This window comes from Balaenoptera acutorostrata, chromosome 10, assembly GCF_949987535.1.
Source record: "Balaenoptera acutorostrata chromosome 10, mBalAcu1.1, whole genome shotgun sequence".
In the NCBI taxonomy this organism is placed as follows: domain Eukaryota; kingdom Metazoa; phylum Chordata; class Mammalia; order Artiodactyla; family Balaenopteridae; genus Balaenoptera; species Balaenoptera acutorostrata.
In genome coordinates, this window is record NC_080073.1 from 38,462,636 (window position 1) to 38,490,455 (window position 27,820).

At 56.4% G+C, this 27,820-nt stretch overlaps 5 protein-coding genes across 9 annotated transcripts; 4 read left to right on the forward strand and 1 right to left on the reverse strand.

Moving 5' to 3' along the window:
• The first annotated feature begins 1,302 nt into the window (after window positions 1–1,302).
• Window positions 1,303–6,449, forward strand: TMEM115 (transmembrane protein 115). The gene is made up of 2 exons (XM_007168669.3): window positions 1,303–2,612; window positions 5,660–6,449. The coding sequence occupies exons 1-2, from the start codon at window positions 1,762–1,764 to the stop codon at window positions 5,862–5,864; spliced, it is 1,056 nt and encodes a 351-aa protein (XP_007168731.1). The 5' UTR covers window positions 1,303–1,761; the 3' UTR covers window positions 5,865–6,449.
• An 815-nt stretch (window positions 6,450–7,264) lies between these two features.
• Window positions 7,265–14,302, reverse strand: LOC103004456 (transmembrane reductase CYB561D2). 3 transcript variants are annotated; one of them, XM_057554467.1, is made up of 5 exons: window positions 14,094–14,302; window positions 13,345–13,430; window positions 9,307–9,455; window positions 8,796–8,833; window positions 7,265–8,104 (listed from the first exon to the last, which is right to left on the reverse strand). In XM_057554467.1, the coding sequence occupies exons 3-5, from the start codon at window positions 9,431–9,433 to the stop codon at window positions 7,601–7,603; spliced, it is 669 nt and encodes a 222-aa protein (XP_057410450.1). In that variant the 5' UTR covers window positions 9,434–9,455; window positions 13,345–13,430; window positions 14,094–14,302; the 3' UTR covers window positions 7,265–7,600. The 3 variants fall into 3 exon arrangements, with proteins under 3 accessions (XP_057410450.1, XP_007168733.1, XP_007168734.1); XM_007168671.3 differs by lacking the exons at window positions 13,345–13,430; window positions 14,094–14,302 and adding an exon at window positions 9,879–10,031; XM_007168672.2 differs by lacking the exons at window positions 13,345–13,430; window positions 14,094–14,302 and adding an exon at window positions 9,892–10,029.
• On the forward strand, window positions 10,034–13,343 carry NPRL2 (NPR2 like, GATOR1 complex subunit). The gene is made up of 11 exons (XM_007168670.2): window positions 10,034–10,268; window positions 10,748–10,839; window positions 10,941–11,109; window positions 11,264–11,372; window positions 11,746–11,882; window positions 11,974–12,071; window positions 12,191–12,227; window positions 12,346–12,439; window positions 12,515–12,632; window positions 12,898–13,040; window positions 13,127–13,343. Exons 1-11 carry the CDS (start codon window positions 10,191–10,193, stop codon window positions 13,192–13,194), a joined length of 1,143 nt encoding a protein of 380 aa, XP_007168732.1. The 5' UTR covers window positions 10,034–10,190; the 3' UTR covers window positions 13,195–13,343.
• Window positions 14,303–14,490: 188 nt separating the features above from the next.
• Window positions 14,491–21,321, forward strand: ZMYND10 (zinc finger MYND-type containing 10). The gene is made up of 13 exons (XM_007168673.2): window positions 14,491–14,765; window positions 15,011–15,119; window positions 16,048–16,164; window positions 16,291–16,344; window positions 16,462–16,599; window positions 16,677–16,765; window positions 16,856–16,956; window positions 17,293–17,465; window positions 17,712–17,837; window positions 17,920–18,041; window positions 18,162–18,287; window positions 18,375–18,631; window positions 21,215–21,321. Exons 1-12 carry the CDS (start codon window positions 14,674–14,676, stop codon window positions 18,448–18,450), a joined length of 1,323 nt encoding a protein of 440 aa, XP_007168735.1. The 5' UTR covers window positions 14,491–14,673; the 3' UTR covers window positions 18,451–18,631; window positions 21,215–21,321.
• On the forward strand, window positions 19,025–27,241 carry RASSF1 (Ras association domain family member 1). Of its 3 annotated transcripts, none has more exons than XM_007168896.2 (6): window positions 19,025–19,308; window positions 21,215–21,321; window positions 25,360–25,464; window positions 25,663–25,960; window positions 26,084–26,199; window positions 26,863–27,241. In XM_007168896.2, exons 1-6 carry the CDS (start codon window positions 19,059–19,061, stop codon window positions 27,007–27,009), a joined length of 1,023 nt encoding a protein of 340 aa, XP_007168958.2. In that variant the 5' UTR covers window positions 19,025–19,058; the 3' UTR covers window positions 27,010–27,241. The 3 variants fall into 3 exon arrangements, with proteins under 3 accessions (XP_007168958.2, XP_057410449.1, XP_057410448.1); XM_057554466.1 differs by lacking the exon at window positions 19,025–19,308 and adding an exon at window positions 20,780–20,823; XM_057554465.1 differs by lacking the exons at window positions 19,025–19,308; window positions 21,215–21,321 and adding an exon at window positions 21,761–22,025.
• The last annotated feature ends 579 nt before the right edge of the window (window positions 27,242–27,820 follow it).

The window sequence follows — 27,820 nt, forward strand, 5'->3', positions numbered from 1 at the left end:
CCCTGAGGCAGCTCCCATGCTCCGCAACAGCCCCAGAGGTCCTGGGCTAGACCTGCCATGTAAAATACAGAACATCCAATCAAATTTGGAATTTCAGATAATCAATGAATATTCTTTAGTATGTTCCCAACATTGCATGGGACATAACTATGCTAAAAATTGAAGACATGCTTATACTGAAAAAATTATTGTTTAACTGAAATTCCAATTGAGTGCCCTGTATTTTGATTTGTTATATCTGGCAACCCTACCCTGGGGTGGCATCCAGCAGGAACCCAGAGCCCAAAGATAAAGGAAAGCAACACCTTTTGTGATCTGGAAGGCTGTGCACACGTCGGCAGTTGTATTGAGATCAGTGGCGGAAAGGAAGCGATTCTGCACTTTATAAATGTACTTTGTCATACATTTATTTTAATTATATGCACGTTTTAAAAAAGTAACTCAATATACAAAAAAAAAAAATCAGTTTTGCACAGGACACAACCTACCTGAAGCCACCGTTGCAGTGAGGTGGAGGCCCAAGGCCAGCCTGACCCAAGTTTGTGGAGAGACCTCTCTTCATCAGGATCAGCGATTGACTGTGGTGAGGAAGAGAGTCACTAAGAGAAGCCCAGTCTCACCCCTTTGGGGGCTGGAGATCCGAGTTCGAGTATGGGCTCCACCTCACTTGTAACAAGGGCAGCCTGGGCAACACACTCACCGAGCACCCAGGGTGGACTGGCATTGTACACGCCAGTCCCCTTGGATCCTCACGGTAGGTCCAGTCATCATCTCCATTTTACTGTCCATGAAATTGAGTTTCCGCAAAGTTCGGTAATTTGGCCATTGTCACACAGCCGCCAAAAGGCAGAGCAAGAATTCCAGCCTGGGTCAGGCACACACCAGACCGCGGAAGTTCCAGGAGTTCGCGCCCCCTGGACCATCCAACATTCTTACCTGCACACCTGCCCACTAGGACACACCCACTCAGATAAACAGGCACACACTGAGCCAATCCTTCCGGGAAATTCAGCACGCGCGTGGCCTGCAGCTGTGCTGCCGCTGGTACCCGCCGCTCTCCTGAGGTTAGCGATGCCCGCTCACCCTCCCCTACCTCTGGAGAACCGACGGAAACGGTCCTGAGAACTACAACTCCCAAGCACACCCTCCTCTTCCGGCGCACAGCCTCCTGGGACTTGTTGTTCTACCCAGAACCCTGATTTCCGCCGGTCCCTGCTCCGACCGAGGACTCCATGTCCCAGCATGCCGCGGAACCTCAAGGCCGACGCTCAGAGGGCATTCTGCCGCCTCCCCGGGCGCGCAGGCGCAGCGCCGCTGTTTGTCGGCGCCTGAGAAGGGAAGAGGTACGGTCGAAGCCGAGGCCGAGGCGGAGCTGACCAGACTTGACTCTGGCCCAGAACCAGCCTCTCCAATCCCGCGTCGACCGTAGGGCCCCAGAGTGGATGGAGAAGATCGAGCCCTGAGATCACCGCCAGTCCGGTCGGCGCGGTGGCCACACAGAGCGGGCAGTCAGGCGTGCCTAAGCTGCCCAGGGCCTTCCCTCAGATCCCCGGCGAGGGGCCTAGGCCCCGGCCCCGCGACCAGGCCCGGCTCTGCCCTTTGGGACCGGAGTCGACCCGACCGGAAGTGGAGCTTTCACCGGGGCCATAGGCCAGTGACTAGGTCGGACCCGGGCCTCCCGTCGGGGCCGGACTGGGACGAGGCCCCGGGGAGGCCCCTAGCCCAGTAAACCCTTTCCTAAGGCCGACGCCCGCCAGGAAGATGCAGCGCGCCCTACCGGGCGCCCGCCAACACTTGGGGGCCATCCTGTCCAGCGCCAGCGTGGTGGTAAAGGCTCTGTGCGCTGCGGTACTATTCCTCTACTTGCTGTCCTTCGCCGTGGACACGGGCTGCCTGGCGGTCACCCCAGGCTACCTCTTTCCACCCAACTTCTGGATCTGGACCCTGGCCACCCATGGGCTGATGGAACAGCATGTGTGGGATGTGGCCATCAGCCTAGCCACAGTGGTGGTGGCCGGACGTTTGCTGGAGCCCCTCTGGGGGGCCTTGGAGCTACTCATCTTCTTCTCAGTGGTAAACGTGTCTGTGGGGCTACTGGGGGCCTTTGCCTACCTCCTCACCTACATGGCTTCCTTCAACTTGGTGTACCTTTTCACTGTCCGCATCCACGGCGCCCTGGGCTTCCTAGGTGGTGTCCTGGTGGCACTCAAGCAAACCATGGGGGACTGTGTGGTCCTGCGAGTGCCCCAGGTGCGTGTCAGTGTGGTGCCCATGCTGCTCTTGGGGCTGCTGCTGCTGCTGCGGCTGGCCACACTGCTTCAGAGTCCAGCGCTGGCCTCCTATGGCTTTGGGCTGATCTCCAGTTGGGTGTATCTTCGCTTCTACCAGCGCCATAGCCGAGGCCGAGGCGACATGGCCGACCACTTTGCCTTTGCCACCTTCTTCCCTGAGATTCTGCAGCCTGTGGTGGGGCTGTTGGCGAACTTGGTGCATGGCCTCCTGGTGAAGGTAAAGATATGCCAGAAGACAGTGAAGCGCTATGATGTGGGTGCCCCATCCTCCATCACCATCAGCCTCCCAGGCACAGACCCTCAAGACGCAGAGCGGAGAAGGTACTGTGGAATCTTCCAAAACCTTGTCGGGCTAGGAGAGTATTATTAATCAAGTCACATTCCATCTGTTGAGGTGCTTGCTGTATGTAGGCTGGCAGCCTACAGTCAGATGTTGGGGCGGATTCAGAAAGAGAAAAGCCAGCTTGTGGCCTGGAGCTCAGCATTTAAGTGTCTGGGCTGCAGGAGGTGCTTTCCAAAATTAGGGACTAAAAGTGGCCTTTCTCAGCACTCAGGCCGCTTAAGTTTCAAGAAATGCCCTGCTTCCTTTTGAGCTGTGTGAGGGGCAGATGGAGAGCCAGGTACACGTAACCCTGGCCTTGTCTCAGAATCTCCAAATCCTAGACACTGGTCCTGTGGGAGCCAGAAACAACCTGCTGGTCCTTCTTCCCCTGTGAGAGAGGAACAGAGAAGGAGACATGGGATCCTTAAGAGATGATCTGGGCCACCCTAGTTTCCAAACGCTGGACTACACCCTCTTCCTGAGCCTTAATTCAGATGTTGTGCTTCTCTGCCGCTTATTTATTGAGGGAAGCCTGGGGTATAACTAGACTTAGACACACCCCCTCACCCCCACCCCCACCCCCCGCCTACTCTGGCAGGCATGTGTCACCAAACCCAGGGGACAGCCACATGATCCACCGAGGGAGCCTGCTGATCACACCAGGAAGTAGAGACAACCTTTTCATTATCTGTAAACCAAGCCATCTGCACCATCAGGAATCCCAACTGAATTATTCACTGAATGTACCTTGGCCAGGGCAGGACAGATCTTTTTTAATCCATCTCTTTCTCTCTCTCCCAGGTCTGTGGACTTACCAGAGTGGTCACAGCTCTGTTTCCAACATTATTCTTTTTTTTTTTTTTTTTAATTTTTTTAAAATTTTATTTATTATTTTTGGCTGCGTTGGGTTTTCATTGCTTCGCGCGGGCTTTCTCTAGCTGCGCCGAGCGGGGGCTACTCTTCATTGCAGTGCGCGGGCTTCTCATTGCGGTGGCTTCTTGTTGCGGAGCACGGGCCCTAGGCGCACGGGCTTCAGTAGTTGTGGCTCGTGGGCTCTAGAGCGCAGGCTCAGTAGTTGTGGCTCACGGACTTAGTTGCTCCGCGGCATGTGGGATCTTCCCGGACCTGGGCTCGAACCCATGTCCCCTGCATTGGCAGGCGGATTCTTAACCACTGCGCCATCAGGGAAGCCCTTGAGTGTTTTTTTTTGATGCAGTTACTTGAGTAGTGAAATTTAGAGCAGGCTCTGTTCATACTTTCTGCATTTGTCAAAGCCTGCTTTTGCTCACCTGTGAAATGAGTTCTTAGCAGGCAGCTTTATGAATTCAGCTGGAGTTGTCCCTGTACTTACTCTCCACTGGGGCTGTGGAGTGTGGGCCACACCCCCTTTCTTGAAGGAGTTTCCAGCTGGGAAAGGCCACAGATTACTATGGTCCAAGGTGGTAGGTGTTGAAAAGTACACACGGCATGCTGCAGAGCTTAATTGTGGGCTCTACAGTTTGTGTCTCTGTGGCTGATGAATCCTAAAGACCGAGGTCTCTATTAACCTTATCCAGTGGAGGAGATGCGGTCAGGAGGGCTAGGCCTGGTAGAAACTGAGCTGTCCTCAGAGCTGTTCAGGTGATCCCAGGCCACAGTGGTGTCCCCTCCCCCCGTGAGAGATCTTGGATTGTTAGGGTTGGCTGAACATTCGAAAAACCTCTGCGCAGCCCCAAGAAAATGGACAGGGGGAAGCAGATTGGGGTGGGGGTGGTGTCAGGAAGTGGGTTCTTGGCATAGTCTTGTGGTTGTTACCTTGCTTGGGGATGGGGGTTACTCCACCAACCAGTTTGACATCTTGCTGCATGCCATTCCCTGACCCAAAGAGCTAGTGATAGTGGGAAGCAGGGGTTCCTATCTTTGACCCTTGTGAGGGAGTGATTAGCATGCCACCATCTCTCTGCCTTGGCAGGCTTTAAACAGAATTGACAAGGCAGTCTCCAGAATGGGAGCCTGGGTAGCAGCAGGGAAGGACCCTCCTGTCTGTGCCAACTTGCCATGGTGCCAGGCTGTTGGACAGGGTGGAAGTGTGCTGGGGCTTTCTGTGCCTGAGTTCTCGTTGTCCCTCTTGTTATGTTCCCTGGCATGGTGGAGATTTTGGTTTTCTGCTGGAACATGGAAGGCTATACAGGTCCCCCATGCTGGTGGCACAGAGTTGGAGGCATCAGGGGTCCACAGTGACCACTAGCAGAAGTGTTACCTGGCAGCATGGGCATCCCACCTTCTGGTGGGCAGGGTCCCAAGTGCATGTATATACTTTCTTCTAGCGAACTTTCCCACCTCCCCTCAGAGCGGGGTCTCCAGGGATCTGCCCAGTGGAACCAGTAGGCTCTGGCCTTTGCCCTACCCACATGGATTGTTTCTCCTTCCTCTTCTCCTGCTAGGACGCTGTGTGTTCCTGCTCTAACACAGGTCCTGGTGGGTTTGGAGATTCTTCTCGGAAGGAGAATATTAGAGTCAGTTAGGAGGGGTGAGCTGACCCAGGTTGGCCCTGCTTCCCAGGCTGAGAGCCAAGGCAGGTGCTTGAGTTCCAAACTTCCCCATAGACCCTTGCCAGGAGGCTCAAAATACTCCTAACAAGGAGAGGGGGAGAAGTAATGCCTTGAATGTGATGCCAGTGCCCAGCAGAAACTCACATGTCCAGGGACTTGCCCTTCCACCTGTCTGCCCAGGGACACCAGCTTTGCCCAACCTTAGGCACCATCCTCAGAACCATTCCTGGGGCTGGCCTGGGGGCAGGCTGGCAGGCACCCAGCTGGCCTTCTCAGCCTGGAGGTGCCCCAGCTATGGAAGGAAGGCCCTACAGCCTTTGGGTCCTCATTCTGATGGCAGAGTGTGCCCTAATCCAATCCCTGTGGAGCCCTGGGCCCTGTATAGGGAAGGAGAACCCATAGGGTTCTGAGAGAGGAGTGTGAGCAGTAAGGCATGTCAGTTTCCTGGGGAAAGAGTGCAGGGCATGAGCCAAGTTCAGATCCCGAGTGACCTGTCATCTTTCCCCTGGCCCCAGGCAACTGGCTCTGAAGGCCCTCAACGAGCGGTTGAAGCGAGTGGAGGACCAGTCCGTCTGGCCCAGCATGGAAGACGATGAAGAGGAGGCTGGGGCCAAGGTGGATAGCCCCCTGCCGTCAGACAAGGCCCCCACGCTCCCAGGGAAGGGGCCTGTCCCAGGATCCAGCCTGATCACCTTTGAGGCAGCTCCCCCGAAGCTGTAACTCTAGACCACCTTGAGTGTAGCACCTCTTCTCCCAAGCCCCCCTTGACACACTCTCAGCTACTCCAGGGCACTGACTGCTCTGAGGAGAGGGAAGAAGGCCTGCTGGGGGTTGCCACAGCCTTCTGCTATTTCTCGCCAACACTACCCAGGATTCTTGCTACCTGGTTCCAACTCCAGACAACCACTATGCCACGCATGGGGCCTCTGAAGCACAGCCAGCCCAGGCCATCTGAGGTAAGACTGTACCTCAGCAGGCAGCCTCAAGCAAGTGGCTGCAGGGGCACTGGTGCCATGGCTCCTAGGCCAACCCTCACACCTGATACTGGTTGCCGAGAGCCCTGAGCCAAGGCAAGGATTTGCCAAAAACATTCTGGGGGTCCAGCCAGTGCAGGAGCCAGTGAAGGGCTGTACATCCCTGCTCGCCCCCAAAGAGACTACATTCATGTCAAGATGTCTGATTCCCTCTGCTGTGGCCATAGCTGCTTCTGGGCCAGAACAGTCACAGCTCCCAGGTATTTTCTACAGGACCACTTGAGTGGGCAGCCAAGCCCAGCCTCGCAGTATCAATAAAGCAGTTCTTTGAGGTATGGCTCCTGGGCTCTGTTAGACCACCTTGTGCAGCCCCCTCATCATGCTCAACTGAGTTAAGACAGGGACTTAACTCTAGGTTCAAGGGCTCAGTCACCAAGGCTACTCCAGCTGGATAAAAAGCCCATTGCCCTCATCCCCTTCCCCCCATCAGACTCCCCCTTGCCTCACCACTGCATGCCCACTGTCAAGCAGCCTTCCCAGAGCTGTCACCTCAGGCTCTTACTTTCTGCCTCCCTGCACTACCTGGTGAAGGAGGCCCTGCCGGGAGGACCTGACAATTAAGCGCCTCTCTATCATAAGGAGTTGTTCTTATCCATGGCTCACCTCCAAGACAGAGTGCTCAGGGCTTGACACCTAGGGAGGCAGCCCATCCCCAGCTCCCATCCTGTCATTGCCCAGATTTGACCACCACAGTCTAGAAACTCCAACATAGTGAGCAGCTGGGAGACTGAAATACACACAGCCGCACCATTCACAGCTACAGCCCTCAGGCCTGCTAGGGCCCTGGGTGGCATGGGGTGCTTAGCAGCCAGATCCAGGGGGCTAGTCTGCCAAGAGAGCTTTAGCCCCTCAGTGAGCAGCCAGGGACGGGTCCCCATCTTGCCCAGCTGCCCATTTTTTCATGCTGATGGCATTAGCAAGAACTATCCCCAGCTTTGGGCTATTCCTCCCATCCAGTCTTTTCAGTCTTTATTTATTCTTTTTTTTCTTTTTGGCCGCGCCTCACGGCACGTGGGATCAAACCCTCACCCCCTGCATTGGAAGTGCGGAGTCTTAACCACCAGACCACCGAGAAAGTCCCTTCAGTCTTTTTTAAAATTTTATTTTAGTTTTTTCTCTTATCTCATTTCTGGACATACCAGCACAAGTTGAGTTGCTGTGGGCAGGGGGCAGTCTTGCAACCCAACTTCATCCAGACACATGATCCATAAACTCCTCTGGGATGGCAGAGAAAGAAGGAAAGGGGAGGTACTCCAGCATGAGGAGCAAGTAATAATGTCACACAAAGGACTCCGGCTACCCCTGACCGCACCATTGCCTGAGGTGCCCCGTGACTGAGTCAGCTGAGAGAGTCCAGGAGGTCTCATCCCCGGCTACCACACTGAGGGGCAAATCCAGGCTTCCCCTAGTTCTGGGAAGAGCTCACGGCTGGATCCTCTTGCGGTACAGGTAGGCGTTGCTCACCTGGTTCATAATGACCAAGCTGGTAACGACAGGGCATAGCACAGCCAGGTACCAGACCCCACCGGTGACTGTGGCAGTGAACCAGAGTGAGCACATGCCCAACAAGAGGCTGGCACTACCCAGAAGGTAGCCCACCAACCCAGAAGTGGCATGGTACAGCTTGAGCTTGGCCAGGGGCCATCGAGGCAGCAATTTGGGGTAGAGCAGCCCCACCCCACCTGAGCACTGCAGCCCTGCCCACAGCACAGCTAGCAGCCCTGCCCGCCCATGCCACGTGGCCAGGTGGGCTTTGCCAAGCTGTTCCTTTTGAAGGATGACAAGGCCCAGGCCCAGCAGTGCACACAGCAGGGCCAGCAGCTGCAGAACCCAGTGGCAGCGTGCTCGGCCCTTCCGTGAGAGGGAGCGCAGCAGCGAACTCTCAGGAGAGAACACCAGCAGTGCCTCGGTCATCAGGAAAGAGAACTGGGGAGACAGGGATGGGACACTAAATGAGAGTGCTGCCCAGCAGAAGGGAAGAAAGCTTTAGATATAACCTAAGCTGCCAGCTAGTATGGGCAGATTCCGCTTCATTCTCTCCCCACTAACGAGTATCTATTTGGTGGCAAAAGAGTGGAGAACTCCATCTGGGACAGAACATCTGCTCTGAGTAACCAGCAGGAGGTACCTCTCCACACTTCTTCTAGGTGCTATTCTGAAATGTCATCTCTGCTGTGCTACCCAGCAAACACAAGGTTTGAGATGTGGCAGTTATAAATGATTCACAAGCTTTGTTTTTCTGACACAGGACTGGATACAATTTCTTGGCAAGAGTTGGCCACATGGGTGCACTGTTTCAGGAAAATTAGGTGCATCACTATAAATTAAGGTGAAAAGGGACAAAGGTACACCCAAATGCATATTCTAAGCCTCCTGCCTGGAGGTGGATGAAGCCTCATTTTGTGCTTAGACAAACCCATTTGCCCTGCATCTCGAATACTCTAGTTCAAGCGTGGGATATAAACTATAGGCAGGAGTTGGAGCAAACAGTTCATCCAACCCCACATCCCATTACTCCAAACAGATATTAAGTGTTCATTAACATTTAGAGGGCGCTAAGACCACCCATAGCTATGCTCCCTCCCATCCCCAAGAGCTGGCCAGGCCCACTACTTACAGCCAGAGACATAAGCACGGGGTGCCAGGAGAAGAGACCTGGAATGAGAAGAGGAAGCCTCGTGAAGCTGAAGCAAGAAGAACCCAGCCACGCCAATCCCCACAGGCTGAGGAGTATGAGTAGCTCATTGCCCAAGGAGGTGCTGCCAAAACGCAAGCCCCCTCTTGCTGCAACAAACTGACCCCATACCTATCATCTCTTCCTGGACCCTCCCTGGATCAGAAGCCATGCTTTGCTACTCCTCTGGCAGTCCTCCCTCCTTCCCCCTTCACTTTGCCAGAGGCAGCTAAGTGGAGCACCAAGACAAGAGAAGCCAGGTACTCTATGGGACCTGGCCAAGCTGGCAGAGCCCCAACTCTCATCTATTCCACCCCACTTATTCCTCCAGCATAGCATGTCCCTCAGCCAACGAGGCCTTTCCCAGGAGTCAGACCCAAGGCTTACTATTGCCCCTGCTCCCCAGGAAAAGTGACACTTTCCTTCCCAAAAGTCAACTATGAATTCTACTTACTGGAGCCAGGCCTGGCAAGTACAGCCACAAAGATGGTGAAGCCCAGAGCCACAATGTGGGCAGCAGCCCCAGATGCAGTGCGCAGAGCTCGGTATATGTGCGACTCGGTCTCCACAGAAAGGGCCATGGTCAACCAGGCCGGCTGTAGCCTGAAAGCATAGCAGAGTAAGCAAGGGTCTCTGGTGCCCGCTGTCCACTCCTTTCACTGGAGCAACGGTTGCGGGACAGGAATGCCACTCTCTTCCAAAAAGTTAAGGTAGGAAGGGACAGTACTAAGGCAGACACCAGGAACAGTCGAGGACTGCTGGCCTGTCAGTGTGTACCCGCATCTGAATTGGCACTGATCACTGGCCCACCTTCCAGGTAAGATGGGTAAGGCCGTGTAATAGACTACAAATCCCAGCGTGCACCACGCCGTCGCCGGGCGGGAGCGCCTGCTGGAAGGGCGTGAAGCACTACGGGAGTTGTAGTTCCCAGTTGCGTCGAAATTACGGCCTGAGTCCCTTTGCGCACAGCCTCCCCACTTGCCGCTGGCATGCTTCCCCTACACGCTAGGGATTTGCCTGCCTCACCCGCAGCGCCGACCTGACGAGGTGGTTCCCTCCCGAGAAAGTGGGTTACTCGGGGCTCTGCCGCGCGCCCTGCCGCTCCGTCGCGGAGCCTCTTAACTTCCGGGTGCGACGCCTACCCATCCGGGACTTCCTGGGACAGTCCCCCGCAGCCACACTGCTGAGTCGCGCTGCACAGGCGCTGTTGAGCAGATGGCCTCACGGGTGTTCAGTGCGCAGGCGTGCTTGACCAGGCTGCCCAAACCTCCGGGCTGTTTCTGACAGGTGCTCCCAGAGACAGTGGCGCCAGCTACGAACCCCGGCCCCACTAGCGCCATGGGCAGTAGCTGCCGCATCGAATGCATATTCTTCAGCGAGTTCCACCCCACGCTGGGACCCAAGATCACCTATCAGGTGCCATCCGGGCTCGCGGGGCATGGGAGGCAAGGTAGAGGGACGCTCGGGGGAGTTCAGCCAGCTGCCTGGAAGCGGTGGAACCTCGTGCCCCGTGCTGCACGCAGGCACGCCACCCCTTCATTCGCGGAAAATCGCGAACAAACATTCACATACGCAGTGACTGTGGGAAATTGGGCTGTGGGGGCCCAAGGGAGGTGCCAGGTTCTACGAGAGGTGTGAGTGGTGATCCACTAGTATCCCTGGATGCATAGGAATTTAGGTGAGGCAGGAGTGTGCCAGGTGGAGGGTACAGCGTATGCAAAAGCCAGGAGGTAGGTGAGAACATAATGTGTGTTTGGAAACACAAAAGAGTAGGCCTGGGTGGATGGGAGAGAGGAGAAACCCTGGAGAAGAGGGATTAGGTCTTGGGGGTCACCCTGTGTATTCCACCTAGTTATAAGGTCCACTAAGGGGATTCTTGTCACTCCCTTCCACAGGTCCCCGAGGACTTCATCTCCCGGGAGCTGTTTGACACTGTCCAGGTGTACATCATCACCAAGCCAGAGCTGCAGAATAAGCTCATCACTGTGTGAGGCCCTAGCTGGGGGGTTGGGAGGGTTCCCAGGAGGATTGGACAGACTTGGGGGTGAGAGGAGCCTGACTCTGTTCCCATCTGTTCCTCTCGTCCAGCACAGCCATGGAGAAGAAACTGATCGGCTGCCCCGTGTGCATCGAGCACAAGAAGTACAGCCGCAATGCCCTGCTCTTCAACCTAGGCTTCGTGTGTGATGCCCAGGCCAAGACTTGTGCCCTTGAGCCCATCGTCAAAAAGCTGGCTGGCTACCTGACCACACTGGAGGTCTGCAACACGATGGGCTTGGGTGGATGGGCAGGCAGAGTTAAGGAAGGTGTTCGCATGTCTCCAAAGCCCTCCAGACCCGGGAACCTGCCAGGGTAGGATGCCAGCCAAGGGTCCTGGGGTGTGCCCACCATGCTGTCCATGCTCCATCCAGCTAGAGAGCAGCTTCGTGTCCACGGAGGAGAGCAAACAGAAGTTGGTGCCCATCATGACCATCTTGCTGGAGGAGCTAAATGCCTCAGGCCGGTGCACTCTGCCCATCGGTATGGCCTAGCCTCTGCAAGGACAGCAGAGGGGTTGAGGAGGGATGGGAAGGTGGCAGGGGAAGGTGAGCCCAGTCAAGGACAAGACTCGTGAACAAACTGGTGGCCAGTAAATAGCCATGAGCTGGGCTGATGATGTCCAGGGTCCAGTGCGTGATGGGGCTGGAGAGGGGGAGGCCAGTAGAGCTCTCTAGCTCTGCTCCTTGGGCGTGTTCCTTCCCCTGTATGGACCTCAGTCTGTTGCTCCATAAAAGGAGAAGATGGCCCTACCCAGAGTCATCTGCCTGCCTCAAGGGTGGCTGGGAGGACTGGATGGTAATTGATGGCCTCTTGGAAGAGATGGCACTGAGGATATGGGTGGGGTCCCCTGCAGATGAGTCTAACACCATCCACTTGAAGGTGATTGAGCAGCGGCCTGACCCTCCTGTGGCCCAGGAGTATGATGTGCCTGTCTTTACCAAAGACAAGGAGGATTTCTTCAACTCACAGTGGGACCTCACCACACAACAGGTATGCTAGCCCTCCCTGGCTATCATGACCTGCGGCTGGCCATAGCCCTGGCCTCATCCCACCCCTACTGACCCTGCTCTTCCCTGTCCAGATCCTGCCCTACATTGATGGTTTCCGCCACGTCCAGAAGATCTCAGCCGAGGCAGATGTGGAGCTCAACCTGGTGCGCATTGCCATCCAGAACCTGCTGTGAGTGGGGAACAGTGACACTCAGGACAGGGTCGCCAGTCAGGAAGAGCCCAGGGGCCCTCAGTGTGGGAGCTGGGAAGGCATGGCCCTCAGAAGCTGAGCACAGCTATCTCCCCCAGGTACTACGGCGTTGTGACACTGGTGTCCATCCTCCAGGTAGGTGTGTCTGGGGTCTGATTAAATGGAGAATGGATCATGTGGCTGAGCCCAACTGGGGCTGTGTCAGACTTCCAAGCCCCTCACTCAGGCCCCTGTGCCTCCTGCTACCCTCCAGTACTCCAATGTGTACTGCCCGACGCCCAAGGTCCAGGACCTGGTAGATGACAAGTCCCTGCAGGAGGCGTGTCTATCCTACGTGACCAAGCAAGGTATTGGCAGGCTCCGGGGCAGGCCATCTCAGGGAGGGAAGGGCCACCTGGAGAGCTGACTCCTGATGCTTACAGGGCACAAGAGGGCCAGTCTCCGGGATGTGTTCCAGCTGTACTGCAGCCTGAGCCCTGGCACTACTGTGAGAGATCTCATTGGCCGCCACCCCCAACAGCTGCAGCACGTTGATGAACGGTCAGAGGGGGATCCCCTGGGGCATGGAAGGTTTGCCTGAGGGCAGGTACACTCTCTGTGTCTCTCCTGAGCCCTGGGTCAGAGAGAAAGCAGGAGATTGCTAGTGAGCAGAATCATGTGGCACTGCTACTCCAGGAAGGCTTCCTGGAGGTGATGGGTTTGAAGGCCAGTCTGGTCACTGAAACAAAACTGGAGGGGAGACTGGCCTGGCTAGAAGGAGGCCTGGCCAGAGCATCACTCCTTTCTTCCTCAACCCTCACCCCAGGAAGCTGATCCAGTTCGGGCTTATGAAGAACCTCATCCGGCGACTACAGAAGTATCCCGTGCGGGTGTCTCGGGAGGAGCGGAGCCACCCTGCCAGGCTTTACACAGGCTGCCACAGTTACGATGAGATCTGCTGCAAGACAGGTAGAGGCAGGCAGGACCACTGAGGTGGGGTCAGGGCAGGGTGGCCAAGCCAAGGCTTCTGACCTCACCTCCACCACACCACCCAGGCATGAGCTACCAAGAGCTGGATGAACGGCTGGAAAACGACCCCAACATCATCATCTGCTGGAAGTGAGGCTGGTGGGGGCTGGATCAGGCACATAGCTATGGCTATTCTCTCCTCCTAAGCCCTGCCTGGTGCATGAGGACTAGACCTACAAACTAGTCCATACTGTCTCAAGGTTAACCCTCATTTCTATAAATAAAGTCATCCATTTCAACCTACCTTTATTGAATACTGCATCTGAGTCAGCCACCAGAGAGAACTCGCAGTGAAAGAAATAGCCATGGTCCGACGCCCTGGAGCACCATCTGGTGGACAGAACCAACAATGGGCATGTAAAAGTGCCCGCTAATTATAAACTGAAATAAATAGCCAGAAAGAATCAATGGGGAAGCTGAGATGAAAAGTGAGTTGGGATGGGAGCTGAGGCTACTCTGCATCAGATTCTCAAGGAAGGCCTAGCTGAACTGACTTAAATTGAACTCTGAAGGAGGAAGAGTATTCCAGGCAGAGGTAAACAGGTGCAAAAGCCCTGAAGCAAAAGCCACTTTAGGATGTATGAGGAAGCCAAGGGAAGCCCATGGGGCTGGAACATATTGTAGAAGACAAGGGGGAGAGGGGGAAGAAATGAAGTCCTGAGGTAGGAGAGGGGGCAAGAGCCTGACTGTGCAGAGTTGCTGGTAAGCTGCTTTGGACATAGTATTTTGAGAGCCAGAGGCAGCCAGATTCACACTTATGTGAGGAAGTAATGTCTCATGTACACCTTTAAAAGACTCCTGGTGGGAATTCCCTGGTGGTCCAATGGTTAGGACTCAGGGCTCTCACTGCCGAGGGCCGGGGTTCAATCCCTGGTCGGGGAACTAATATCCTACATGCCACGTGGCACGGCCAAAAAAAAAAAAAAAAGACTCCTGGCTACTCAGGAGGGTCAAGGGTGGAAATGGGTCCAGTAAAAAGACCACAGTAGTTACCTCATGAGAGGTGACGGCAGCCTGGCTTAGGATGGAGAGAAGTTGTGAGCCCTGCGCAGTATTTCGGGTGTAGAGCCAACAAGGTGGAGCTGCGCGCGAGGAATACTGGAGCGAGGAGGCCACGGAGAGGAGCATCCGTGTGGGCGGAGAGGGAGCAGCTACAGGGAGAGCTGGTGGGGGGCGGGCCGATTTGACGTCCATCCGAGGAGGAAGCTAGGCCGCAAAAGTCTGTAACTCAGGGAGACCCGTGAGCCGCAGCCGGTTGTGAGGGAGAAAGCTCCAGGAGTCTAAGGAGGGTTGCTACCTGCAGCCTGGCAAGCAAGCAGACGCTGGCGTGACGGGACCCAGCGCGGGCCGCCAGTAGGGGCGGGACCCAGGCCGCAGTGCGCAGGCGTTGAGCTAACCGTTTCCATGGCGGCGAGGACTCACGCGCCGCAACTGCTCTACAACTGTAGGGTCCCAGACTTCGGCCCCGCGGGAGACCGTGGTCCCCAAGCGTGTCAGCATCCCCATCTCAGCGCAGGCCGCTGCTCGCGGTCAGCCGAACCCCACCTTCCCGCTTCCTGTCCCTTGCACCGACATGGGCGACCTGGAGTTGCTGCTGCCCGGGGAGGCTGACGTACTAGTGCGGGGACTGCGCAGCTTCCAGCTGCGCGAGATGGGCTCCGGAGGGTGAGGCAGCTGGATCCGGGGTCAGGTGGAGTCATGGGATCAGAGTCCTTGAGTGGGGGACTGTGGGCCTGACATTGGGGGAGGGGTTGCCCGGCGTGGAGGGGCCCCTCGGTGGGGAGGTAAAGCTCTCCGAGACAGGGTTATATGGTCCTAAGCCATCTTGGACCCTGGTTAGGCTTCAGTAAGACCCAGCCGCCACACCCACTCCTACTGCACACATGTGCACACACACCCTGCCTGGGCAGGTGGAACCAGCAGCATGAGAACCTCGAGAAGCTGAACATGCAGGCTATCCTTGATGCCACGGCCAGCCAGGGTGAGCCCATCCAGGAGCTGCTGGTCACCCATGGGAAGGTATGTTGGAGTCACAGGCAGAGTTCCTGTCTTCTCACCACCCCTCATCCCACCACTCTACCCCTCAGGAGCACCCTGGGTGCCTGCACTTCCCTCTGGCTGGCACCCCTGTCCGCCCCAAAGGAAAAGGAAAAGTGTGTTACACATTTGATTTTGCAGCCCTATGGGACAGGACCCTGGCATGCCAGGTGGGGTGCAGGATGTGAGTTGATTAGGGAGATAGTCCTGGATCCTAGAACAGCCTAGGCTGTAGGGGGAGGGCCCAAGTTCTAAAGGCATTCCTGAATAGACTGTCAGGCTAGAGGGGGGCAACCACTGAAGTGAGGTGGGACTTTGGCATAGAAGGAGGCAACCTTCCCAACATGAGAGAGAGGGAGTTAGAAACCAGGGATTGGCTTAACTGGAATGTGAGCCAGGAGGTGGCACCAGTAGATGACCTGAAATATCACTTGACAGAAAGATTCCTCTGCAAGGAAAAGGTGGAGCCCCCTACTGGGGTGTGAGGTAGGAATAGGGCACTGTGAAGGGCCCTGAATAAGAGTGAGGCCAAGGCACACAAAAGCCTTGGAAGGCCAGAGAACAGGGACAGGGACGAGAGAGGGCATGAGCAGGAGGGCTGGCCTAAGAGGTACACTTGAATGGGGGAGGACTGACAGGGGCTCAGGTGCAGGGGGAGCATGGCAGCCTGGGGACAAGGCAAGGGCCAGTAATAGGAAGCCTGGGGAATGCCCCCACAGAGATGTCGGGGGCAGCTGGAAATGAAGGTCTATGGTGCAGGAGAGAGATCGGGAAGGAATTCATGGGGCATAGGAGAGTCTGGGGCCCAGGGGAGTTTGAGGCGGGCTGGGCTGGGCTGAGCCAGAGATGGGAGGGTTGCCAGGCTAAGGTAGGCCCACCTCATCCCTGTCCTTTCCCCTCTCCTTCAAAGATCCCGACGCTGGTGGAGGAGCTGATTGCAGTGGAGATGTGGAAGCAGAAGGTGTTCCCTGTGCTGTGCAGGCTGGAAGACTTCAAGCCCCAGAACACTTTTCCCATTTACATGGTGGTGAGCTGGGCCATCGGTTCATAACCCCTCCCACCCCTTCAGAGGGCCCTGGACTAGAGAGAGTAGCTGGTAGCCCCTACCCCTCTCTCAGCAGCCCAGGGCCCTGTCCTCCTCTTTATCTGACAGTTACACCATGAGGCCTCCATCATCAACCTCCTGGAGACAGCATTCTTCCACAAGGTGAGGCACCAGCCCTGCCCACTGGCTAGCCTAGGCCAGGGTCTGGCAGCAAGAGGGGTTGTGTCTGTTTGGGAAGGGCATCAGAGGCAGAATGTTTCCCCTCCACCTGCCCCTCAGGAGGTGTGTGAGTCAGCAGAGGACACCATCTTGGACCTGGTGGACTACTGCCACCGCAAACTGACTCTGTTGGTCGCCCAGAGTGGCCATGGTGGCCCCCCTGAGGAGGAGGAGTCCCAGTACGGCACCCCCATGCAGGTGGACTGAGGTTCCCAGGGGTTGGCAAGGGCTAGACCCAGGCTCCCCTAGCTTGAACACCATGTGCCCCACCCCAGGAGCTGCAGAAGCAGGCAGAGCTGATGGAATTTGAGATCGCACTGAAGGCTCTCTCAGTGCTGCGCTACATCACAGACTGTGTGGACAGGTGGGCTGTCCTGCTAAGCCTGGGGCCTGCAGTGGAGGGCTGGGAGCCTGGGCCTGTAGCCTCAGCTCACCTCTCCATCCCCGTCCCTAGCCTTTCCCTGAGCACCTTGAGCCGCATGCTCAGCACCCACAATCTGCCCTGTCTCCTGGTGGAACTGCTGGAGCACAGTCCCTGGAGCCGGCAGGAAGGCGGTAAGGTCCTCCTCCACCTGCCTAAGCCCCAGTTCACTGCTTCCAGGACATCCTCCAGGATTAATGGGGCGGGCAGCTTGCACACAGGCAGAAAACTTTGCCCCCTTGCCCACAGAGAATACCAGGATGCCTCACCCAAAGTGGGCCTAGACCTGGACTCTGCAGCAGGCAGGGCCTGTGTGTCCACCACTGAGGACTCACCCTGCTCTGAAGTGAGCAGCGCCCCAGCATGGGCATGTCCTGTGCCCAGACAGTGGTCAGTCCCCTAGCCCACACAGCTGGCTCACTCACAGAGCATGCAACGCTTGCACACAGTATGCTAGTTCCTCTCCCCAGGCAAGCTGCAGCAATTTGAGAGCGGCCATTGGCAGACAGTGTCCCCCTCAGAGCAGCAAAAGCTGAGCAAGTTGGATGGGCAGGTGTGGATCGCCCTGTACAATCTGCTGCTAAGCCCTGAGGCCCGGGCCCGCTACTGCCTCACAAGCTTTGCCAAAGGACAGCTACTCAAGGTAGGGAACTCCTCCCACACCAGTCACCACCGCCCCAGCACTGCCCCATGCCTCCCTTTATGTTTATTTTTGCCCACTCACCTCAGCCCCAGCCCTCTCTCCACACCTTGGGCATCAGATGACACAGCAGCTAGTAGGACATGGTTCCCACTGGCACCCTCAGCTCAGCCCAGCTCAGGCCCTCTTTGTTCCTCGACCCTCTGACCGGCACCGCTTCACACTGGCCTCCCCTGGACACCCTTGCAGCTTCGGGCCTTCCTCACAGACACACTGCTCGACCAGCTGCCCAACCTGGCAGACCTGCAGGGTTTCCTGGCCCACCTGGCCCTGACCGAAGCCCAGCCCCCTAAGAAGGACCTGGTGTTGGAACAGGTAGGCACTAGGAAGTTAGTTGTTCAGGACCACTGCCCACTTAACCAGCTCCTCCCTGCCACTCTCCACTTCTCTTCCCCAGATCCCAGAAATCTGGGAGCGGCTAGAGCGAGAGAACAGAGGCAAGTGGCAGGCTATTGCCAAGCATCAGCTGCGGCATGTATTCAGCCCCTCAGAGCAGGAACTGAGGCTGCAGGCACGAAGGTGAGGCCTGCTGAACTGGCAGAAAGGGTAGAAGGGAGGCAGAAGACATTGATGTGGGCAGGGCTGCTCCCGTCCACCCACCCACCAGGTCCAGCCAAGTCCGACTGACCCTTTTCCCAGGTGGGCTGAGACCTACAGACTGGACGTGCTAGAGGCAGTGGCTCCAGAGCAGCCCCGCTGTGCCTACTGCAATGCAGAGGCCTCCAAGCGCTGCTCACGATGCCAGAATGAGTGGTATTGCTGCAGGTGAGAGTATCCTAGGACCTTGGACCCCTGAGTCCCACTTCCATACCTCTCATAGCACGGCATCCTCACCGGCCCATTTGCCTGCAGGGAGTGCCAAGTCAAGCACTGGGAGAAGCATGGAAAGGCTTGTGTCCCGGCAGCCCAGGATGACAGAGCCAAGTGAAGGCTGCAGCTGCTGAGGGCCGACCACCCATGCCATACAACCCCGTGCCCCTGAACCTCTGGATCTCAGTCCGGCCTCTGCAAGTGCCCCAGCCTCCCAGGTGGTGAAGATAGCAGGCGGGAAGAGCTGCTGACCCATCTCCCCCAGCAAAGCGCTCGCCACTTCCTGCTCCATCCGGCGGGTAGGCTTAGGGTGCAGCCTCAGCAAGCTGGGGCAGGAGGCCTGGGCCGGGGGCAAGGGCCGGATGTGGGGACCCTCTTTCTCTAGTACAGTAAAGCTAGCTTCCAGAAACACGCCTGTTTCCGCGTGGCCCTTTGAGGTCGTCGTGGTTGTTAGGGGGAGGGGAGTTGCTCGCTAGATGAAGGGAGGATAGGAAACGGAGGGCGGGGACTCCGCGAGAGCAGCCCCTCGCCGCGCCCGCCGCCCCACTCCGCCTGCGGGCCGACACAGCCCGGGCGCCCAGGTTTCCATTGCGCCGCTCTCCTCCGCTCTCCCGCCGCTCTGCCTGAATCCCAGGGGCGGCACCGCATTGGGGCCCGCCCCGCGGCCCCGCCCGCCCCGCGCTCGCTTGAGCCCAGAGCCGGTGGGACTCCCGGCCCGACAGGGCCATGTCCGCTGAGCCTGAGCTCATTGAGCTGCGGGACCTGGCACCCGCGCGTTGCGCCGCCCCGGGCCGCACCCGGCTCGAGCGTGCCAACGCGCTGCGCATCGCGCCGGGCACAGCGCGCAACGCCGCAAGGCAGCTGGTCCCAGGCCGCGGCCACCGCTTCCAGCCCGCGGGGCCCACTACGCACACATGGTGCGACCTCTGTGGCGACTTCATCTGGGGCGTCGTGCGCAAGGGCCTGCAGTGCGCACGTGAGTAGCGGCCCTGTGCGCTGGCGGGAGACAAGCGGGTGGCCAAGGGGCAGCACCGTCGCTGAGGGCCAAGTTGGGACGGAGGGGGTCGGCGGGTTCGGTTCCCACGGACCAGGTCCGTTACCTTTACCCCATAGCATAAGAGAGTGCGGGCCGATGGTTTATAACCTTGCCAACCTCCACCTGTGTCTGGGACATAGGCAGAGGCTGTTGCCTGTAAATAACAAGGTGCTGCTTTCAAGTTTAAAGGGTGCCTTGGTCCTTCTTGAGAAAGGCATTGTGCCTACCAGTCTCTGAGTTCATATTCCCACACCCGCCCCTTCCCAAAGATTCACTCGCCAAGTCCCGCTGCAGAATCGTTGCCGTGAAGGGAATTTACTCACCTATGGGAGAAGGCCTGGAAAAAGTCAGAACCTTGGGTGGGCCCCCTGCAAGCAGGAGTTTTGAGTATTTAGCAAATACCTATTGCAAGTTCAGTCAACCAGGTGCTAAAACATGAAACACAGCCACACACTAGCTGGTGCTTCTGCCCTCCCAGGAATCACCAGCAAGCAGAGGTTGCTCTCCCACTGGCTATATACCAGCTAGAATCACTTGGAATGCTTTTACAGCCCTCCACACCCCTATGCTTGGACCCTACCACAGACCTGCTGACTCAATCACTGGGAGTGTACCAGCAATTTTTAAAAACAGATCCTTCTAATGTGCAGCCTGGGTTGAGAATCACTGCTCTGGCCCATTTAGGAACTTAGGGAAGGTGTCCCAAGCCTGTGTGTGCCTGGAGACCCTCTCATCTAGTACAGGAGTTTGTCCTTTATTCAGCTGGGAGGAGCACGGGAGTTGTGACAGAATACAAAGCATGAACAAGGGCTCAGATACAGCATTGTTCCCAAGGAGAACTAAAGTGGCGATGGAAATGAAAAACAGGACAATTTGGGTGTGTGTCAGAGGCAGAAACAAGGGCGGAATCAAGGATGAGTTGGGGTGGTTTTGTTTTGTTTTGCCTCAACTGGGAGAATGGTAGCGACTTTTGCTGAGCTGAGGAACACTGGCAAGGGTAAGGGTGAGGAAAAGTGAAGAATTAAAAGGGGTAGGAAAGTGAGTTAAATTTTGGGCATGTTGGGTTGAAATGTTTATTAGACATCCAAGTGAAGATAGTGACACATAGGATTTGATCTCAGTGGGGAGGTCAGTGATGGAAGCCTTGGATCTGGGGTAGGTCAGCGTACACAGAGGAGGGAAGCGATCAGAACTGAGCCTCGGACACTCCACCATTAGATCTAGAAGGTGAAACAGAACTAAAGGAGCTGAGCAGGAGCTGCAGGGAGGTGGGAGGAAAACCGGGGTAGTGGGGGCCCCCGGGAGCAAGCATCAGACGATGCTGATGAGGTGAAGACGGAGACGGGACAGCCGGATTCGGCGGTGCGCAGGAGTTTCCTGGAGGGAGGGGCAAGCCTGACCGGAATGGGTAGAGGGTGAAGGCGAGGAATTAAGAGTGTTTGTAGACCAGTGTTGGTAAGTTTTTGGTGTGAGGGGAATAGAAACAAATGACAACTAGAGAGGGGCACTGGGTTAAAAGTTTTTAATTTTTTCCCTTCAAGTAAATGGACGGAGGGAGGGACGCTGATAATGAGGAAGGGGGAAGTTCTGCCCTAGGCGCTAGAAATGCAACTGTTGAGCAGGCCTGGATCCCTAACCACCTGAGGCCTTCCCGCCAGTTTCCAGACGCCGGGGGACCAACACTATGATCTGCGTAGCAGTGGGTGGTAACGGGGCCTGAGAAAAGGCCGGTCATGCAGAACACCGCGAGCAACGGCCTTCACCCCGGGGCTTCGCTTCTGCCCTCGGGACGCTTCTCCGAGCTGGTGCTGGGGTTCCTCCGCCTCACGGCCAGCCCTCTCTGCAGATTGCAAGTTCACTTGCCACTACCGTTGCCGCGCGCTCGTCTGCCTAGACTGCTGCGGACCCCGGGACCTGGGCTGGGAACCGGCGCTGGAGCGGGACACGAATGTGGTGAGCGCGGGACCGGGGAGCTTACAGGCAAGACAGGTATACGCAGACGAGCGGGCCACATTGCAGGCGTTCCCTAGGGCCGCCTGGCGCTACGCGCAATGAACGTTCTGATAGCCGACTTCCCGGCGGCAGAGAGTAGCTAATTCTGCGCGCGGGCTCGAAGGGGTGCGGGTGGTGCTGACTCGGCCCTTACCGCCCGGAGCCCCCGCGGCTCCGAGCAAGCACAATTTCCGCACCTTCCCGCAGCCGCATCCGGTCTTGAGGCCACGCTGGTGCACATGCGCACACGTTCCGACTAGTTCCCTGTGGGAGGTGGGGCCTGCGAGGCGGAGCTGAGCTGAGCTGCCTGAGCGATGAGATCATTCCTGGAGGCGAGGCGCGTGTGGCCCCGCCCTTCGACGTTCGTCCTCCAACGAGATGAGCTCTAGATCCCCGCTGTCTACGTTTCAGTGTTAACGGTTGCGGCGCGGACACTGGTTCCGGCGCACGCGCACACGCTCCTGGGGCGGTGGTGGGAGGCTACGGGCGCACGGGAACGGGCGGGCGCGGCGATGGGCGAGGCGGACGCGGGGACTCCCTCTTTCGAGATGACCTGGAGTAGCACGACAAGCAGTGGCTACTGCAGCCAGGAGGACTCGGACTCAGAGCTCGAGCAGTACTTCACAGCGCGTACCTCGCTGGCGCGCAGGCCGCGCCGGGATCAGGTGGGGGCCGGGGGTTGCGGGAAGCGGGCTGGGGGCGGTCGCTGGGACCCCGCTCCTCCCCGGTAAGTTGCCTGGTCGAGAGTTTGTGGGCAGCCCCGTCCTGCCGTGAGTGTGGGCCAGCCCTCGGAACCGTGTGTTGGGCTTTCAACGCGTCGGTACTGAGTGCTGAGGCCTTGCTGTTTCTGTCACAGACCGGTTGAACCAGAGGAAGCAGCTAAGTGGCATGGGGTAGACCAGGGACAGGTATTATCCACCGATTACTAAGGCTGACTGCGCAGTCTAGACTAACACCTCTATTTCCGCGTGCGGGCGCTCCCACCCCCTCTCTGGGGGACCAGGAGGAAGTGGAGGGGGAGGAGTCCTCGCCGGGAATTGAGAAGTGTGTTTAGGAGAGAGGCAAGGGAAGATCCAGGCCCCTCCATTTGCACTCCTGGATGGAGCTAGCTTGGTCCCCATCTCTTGCCGGTCCTGGCCTGTCACCAGCTACTGGACTGTGGAAGATTCTGAGCCTCCCCTCCTCTGCAGTGGACCAGGAGTGCTCGCTTGGGCAGCATATAAAGTTAGAGCGGACCTGGAGAAAGGGGATCTGGGAATGGATGGGAAGGAAGCCTTGTTCTGGACTGTAAGCATCCAGGAGCACTTTATCCACAAGAGGTGGGGAAGGCTAGATTGTAAAATGCCCTGAGAGGGGTCAAGAGAGATAGGGGTTACTAATCCAGGACTATAAGTTGCAGTGCTGGAGCAGCTGTGCCTCTCGGAGTCTCCCAGTTGTCCCCATTATCAGAGACCTCTGTGATGTGTGCCATGAGTGTGACCACCAGGCTCAGATAACTGTTCCAGAGATGGTACACCTCAGAAGAGCACCCTGGCCAGGGCATCAGGGAAGAGAGATGGGGACCATGAAGTAAAGTTCAGTATACCTGGCAGCAGTGGGGCAGAATTCCTTACATGAGCCAAGAAAAGAGAGTTGTGGATAACTCTTTAGGGGAAAATTCTATACCTGGAAAGCTGAGCCCAGAGTTTGGGTGCAAGGTTTGAGTGTGGATCCCTGGGACTGTCCGTGTGTCACTCAGGCCTGAGCCATCTTCCATTGTGGAAAGGTGAGAAAACCACAAGACACTAACCAATTGAGAAGGAGGCTGGGGAGTCCCAGGTTGTATGTAAAATAAAACCATCAGTCACTATGGACAGTGGCAGAGTAGAGGGTAGGTGGCTATAGTGTCGCAGAAGGGAAATTCATGGTATCCCTCTGGGACAGCTGTTGGAATCCTCCTCCAGCAGTCAGCTTCGGAAAATGGAAAAAGATACTCTTCCTGCTCTAGAATCCTGGGAGGACAGTGCAGTACCTCCAGTCCAAGTCCCTTGTTTTATGAATAAAGATACTGAGGGAGGTTCACCTGGAGAAGGGAAGGGGCTGAAACTGAAGTCACTGCATCCCAGCTCAGGGCTCCTAGATAACCCAGGAAGGGAAGAGGAAGGACCCAGGCTAGAGCTCAGAGCCATCACAAGGAAGGGGAATGAGTTAGTGCCATCTCTTTGATCACCCTGTTCTGTAAGTAGAATTCTCTTCCTTTTTGCCCTGGCACTAGTCTGTTCAGCTTTCCTCCTGCCCCTAGCACCCCTTCCATCCTGACACTCCTTCCCACTGGGGCACTTCTTCCTGTCTCAAGCCCTCTCCTTGGGCCTGAACAAACACATCCACCCTTTATTCCCAACCTCCAGCCCTCATTTTACCTCCCAGATCCCTCGTTTTCCAGGGTCCAGACCATTTGTTCTTACTAGTCCTACAGGGTTTCCCACTGTCTCCAACAAGGTTTCTGCTAGAGTTTTTTTGTTTTGTTTTGTTTTCAATATTTATTTATTTATTTATTTGGTTGCTCCGGGTCTTAGTTGTGGCACGCAGGATCTTCGTTGCAGCATGCGGGATCTTTTAGTTGCGGCATGCAGGATCTAGTTCCCTGACCAGGGATGGAACTCGGGCCCCCTGCATTGGGAGCGTGAGGCCTTAACCACTGGACCACCAGGGAAGTCCCTAGAGTTTTCACTTCTCAATGCTCTTTTCCATCTAGGAGACTTGGAAACTTGGGGAAGCAAATACGCTTCAGTTCCCACCCCTCCCCCAGCCTCAGTCCTCAGTGCCATGTACTTGCTGGCCACTGAACAGCAGCAGGTTCTAGGTAAAGAGCATACTGCTAAAAGGCTGTGGACTCTACCCTACTCTACCCCCTCATCTGTCCTTCCTATTGTCCCCATGAGATGGTTTAAGCTTAGGGGGCTCCAAGGCAGTAGTCAGGAAGAAGCCTGGCTGTCCTGGGCTCAGAGCTGAGCACAAGGTTAAGCTTATTCTGCAGGAGACCTTCTGATGGGAACTCCCCTGGGACAAGGCATTGGTCAGTGATGATCTCAGCTGTGTCTGTGACACTCTCATTCCTACTAGGGCCTATCTGACATCAACAGGAGGTAAGGCTGATGCAACGGGACTAAGGGAGTTTGGCAGAAGCCCTGGCCCATACTCCCCCCTTCAGACAAGAATCCAGTCCCTGGAGGAACAGAGGAAGGGCTGAGTGGTAGAGCTAACATCTTTGGGCTAAACCTCTAGACAGCAGAGAGGAGGTACATAAGCCTCCCTCTTTGGCAGTTGTGGGACAGGCTTTACCAGGAGGCTGCCCATGCCAACTTCTGGCAGATTGGAGCCTGGCCTGAAGCTGCCTTTTGTGCAGATTGGGTCAAGATCAAATGGCATGTCATAGTGGTTTCCTCACTATGTCTGAGACATGCAGGGCTGGCCCAAGTTCCCCACCAAGGAGTGTTAAGGTTGTAGACGTTGCCCTTCTCCTCCTGCCCACTGGTGGCTGGGCTCCTGGTGTGTACCATTCCCCATACCTCTCACCCTGCAGTGGGCCCTGGCCAGGGCAGGGTGGCAAAGTGGACTGCCTTCTCCAGGGTACACCCTGACCCCATCCAACTAGGGTGCTGGGATCAAGCTGTTCCTTTTCAGAGTCCTCGATCTTTTCCTGGCTTCTAGCCTCGTGCTTTCAGTTGCTTTGGTTTTAAGGTATCCTTAGGGCCTCATCCAGTGCTGAGGAGGCTCCAGGCAGGCGGCAGAGAGAAGCCAAATGATTCTGCCTTGGCTGTCTCCACCCATAGCATGCAGAACCAGGGGCAGTGATGGGTTCTTCTCATCAGGCCTCAAACTTTGTTGTCAGTTTCCAAAGGCTGCCCACAGGCCATTTTTCAGAGTGGTCCACCCAGGGCTTACCTCCTTGCCCGTGACATGCATTGCAGAGGAATGGGTTTCATAAGGATCCTATGTCCATGCTTGCCCATCTTTCAGGATGAGCCCGTGGAGTGGGAGACACCTGACCTTTCTCAGGCTGAGATTGAGCAGAAGATCAAGGAGTACAATGGCCAGATCAACAGCAACTTGTTCATGAGCCTGGTGAGTTGACAGCCTGTTTTGGAGAGAGACAGGAACCCAACTGTGTGCCTGATGCCCAAAGGGTCACAGCTGAGGTATTCTTGGGTAGACCCAAGCAGTGATTTATTCACACCCAGCCTAGCCCTAAGTGGACTGGTAGTGCCCAAATCTGTTCCATCTTATCTGGCATCTAGTCATGGTTTGGTTTCTCCTCTTTAGAACAAGGATGGCTCCTACACAGGCTTCATCAAGGTTCAACTGAAGCTGGTGCGCCCTGTCTCAGTTCCCGCCAGCAAGAAGCCACCCTCCTTGCAGGATGCCCGGCGGGGCCCAGGGCGGGGTACAGCTGTGAAACGCCGCACCTCCTTCTACCTGCCCAAGGATGCTGTCAAGCACTTGCATGTGTTGTCACGCACACGGGCACGCGAGGTCATCGAGGCCCTGCTGCGCAAGTTCTTGGTGGTGGATGACCCCCGCAAGTTTGCACTTTTTGAGCGGGCTGAGCGCCATGGCCAAGGTGGGCTTCCCACCCCATCCCACCATGTGTGAGGGTGTATATGCATGTGCCTGTGCATGTAGGAGCTGAGGGGGCTGGGCCTGGCTCTAATCAAACACTCCCTTCCCCCTGCCTGGCCCTCAGTGTACCTCCGGAAGCTGTCAGATGATGAGCAGCCCCTACGGCTACGGCTCCTTGCAGGGCCCAGTGAGAAGGCCCTAAGCTTTGTCCTGAAGGAGAATGACTCTGGGGAGGTGAACGTGAGTAACAGCCCTTCTTAGTTTCTTGGTTGTGACTGGGCAGGACTGGTGGGTTGCAGGCTTGAAGGAGGAATAGGGCTGCAGACAAGCCCTGCAAAGCCTCTCCAGGAGTACATGAGCCTTGTAGCTAAAGTGAAGGCTTCCAGGAAACTCATGCCAAGGTCTAGGGCTTGTCCCAAGAAGCCAGGAAGAATTGTCTTGGTGCACTGCTCTTTCCTATTGTGGAAAGTCCTCAGGAGATGCAGGAGTCCATCTGATGGCATTCTGATCTCAGGCCAGGTCGAAGCCACACAGATGGGCACAGGACAACATGCAGGCACCCCCTTCAGGCATTAGAACTTTTTACCTGGAAGCTTTACAGCTCCAAGGTAGTGCATCTGTAGAGTGAGATCAAACTCAGAGAGAGTGGGCATGACCTGTTCACAAGTAACTAGGGAATGTTTGGTTTGGTTGCCTGTCCACGAGGTGACTGCCCTACTTTGTGGGGCCCATCTTCTATATGGATTGTTGTTGGGATTCCTAACACAGACCATTCAGGCAAGAACCTGACATTAGAAAGCCCCATCCTAGTTGTGTGATCGTGATGCACTGGTCTTCTTTGGGGAGAGCCTGCTGGTTTGGCAGTGGCCTGCTGTAGCCTATGTCTCCCTTCTCCCCCTACAGTGGGATGCTTTCAGCATGCCTGAGCTACACAACTTCCTACGCATCCTGCAGCGGGAGGAAGAGGAACACCTCCGCCAGATCCTGCAGAAGTACTCGTATTGCCGCCAGAAGATCCAGGAAGCCCTGCATGCCTGCCCCCTGGGGTGACCTCTTGTACCCCTGGGTGGAAGGAGGAGAGTAGGCAGCGCCAAGGGCGTGCCGTGTGAGTGTGCAAAGGGCCACGTGGCCCGAGGAATGAGTGTGCATGGAGGCCCTCTCTTGCTGGGGGAATGAGCCCAGAGAACAGCGAAGGAGCTGGCCCCCTGTGTCCACCAGTGGGTGTAGCACAGCATGGCTCTGCATCCTTCTGCCCTTTGTGTACTGGGTCATGGTGGGCCAGGGTTGCCCTGGGAAGCTGCTCCAGGCTTGCAGCAGGGGTAGAGGAGACAGAAGTCTCCTTAATTTGTGTCTCAGATATGAGAATCTTGGAGACCCTACAAACAGAATAGGGTCATGTTTGCAGGGATGAGGGCCCTCACCTATGGTGAAAGGTTGTGTGTTTCGGGTCTTGGATGGGGTCTCAGGACAGCCCTATCAGAACCAAGGGTGGGTGTTCAAGATAAGACAGGCATCAAGAAAGAGTCTAGGGTTCCCTCTACAGCACCCTCTGACTCCTCACACACCCTGGGGTCAGGGAGTGCTGGCTCATGGTGCAACAACAGTGCCTCTGCCTCCTCCAAGGAGGATGTCCCTGTGCCAGGGTCTGTGTGAGTGTGGGCACTGGCCCAGGTCTGTGCCTTGTTTGCCAGTCAAAGCCAGGGTCTTTCCCTTGGGTATTTTTGATGATGTGTGCGAATGTATGTAATATTTTGTGGCCTCAGTTGAATGCCTCCTGTGGGGGAAGGGGTGGGGGTGACAGTCATCAGGGCCTGGGGTCTGAGAGAATTGGCTAAATAAAGATTTAAGAATCCTCCTGCTT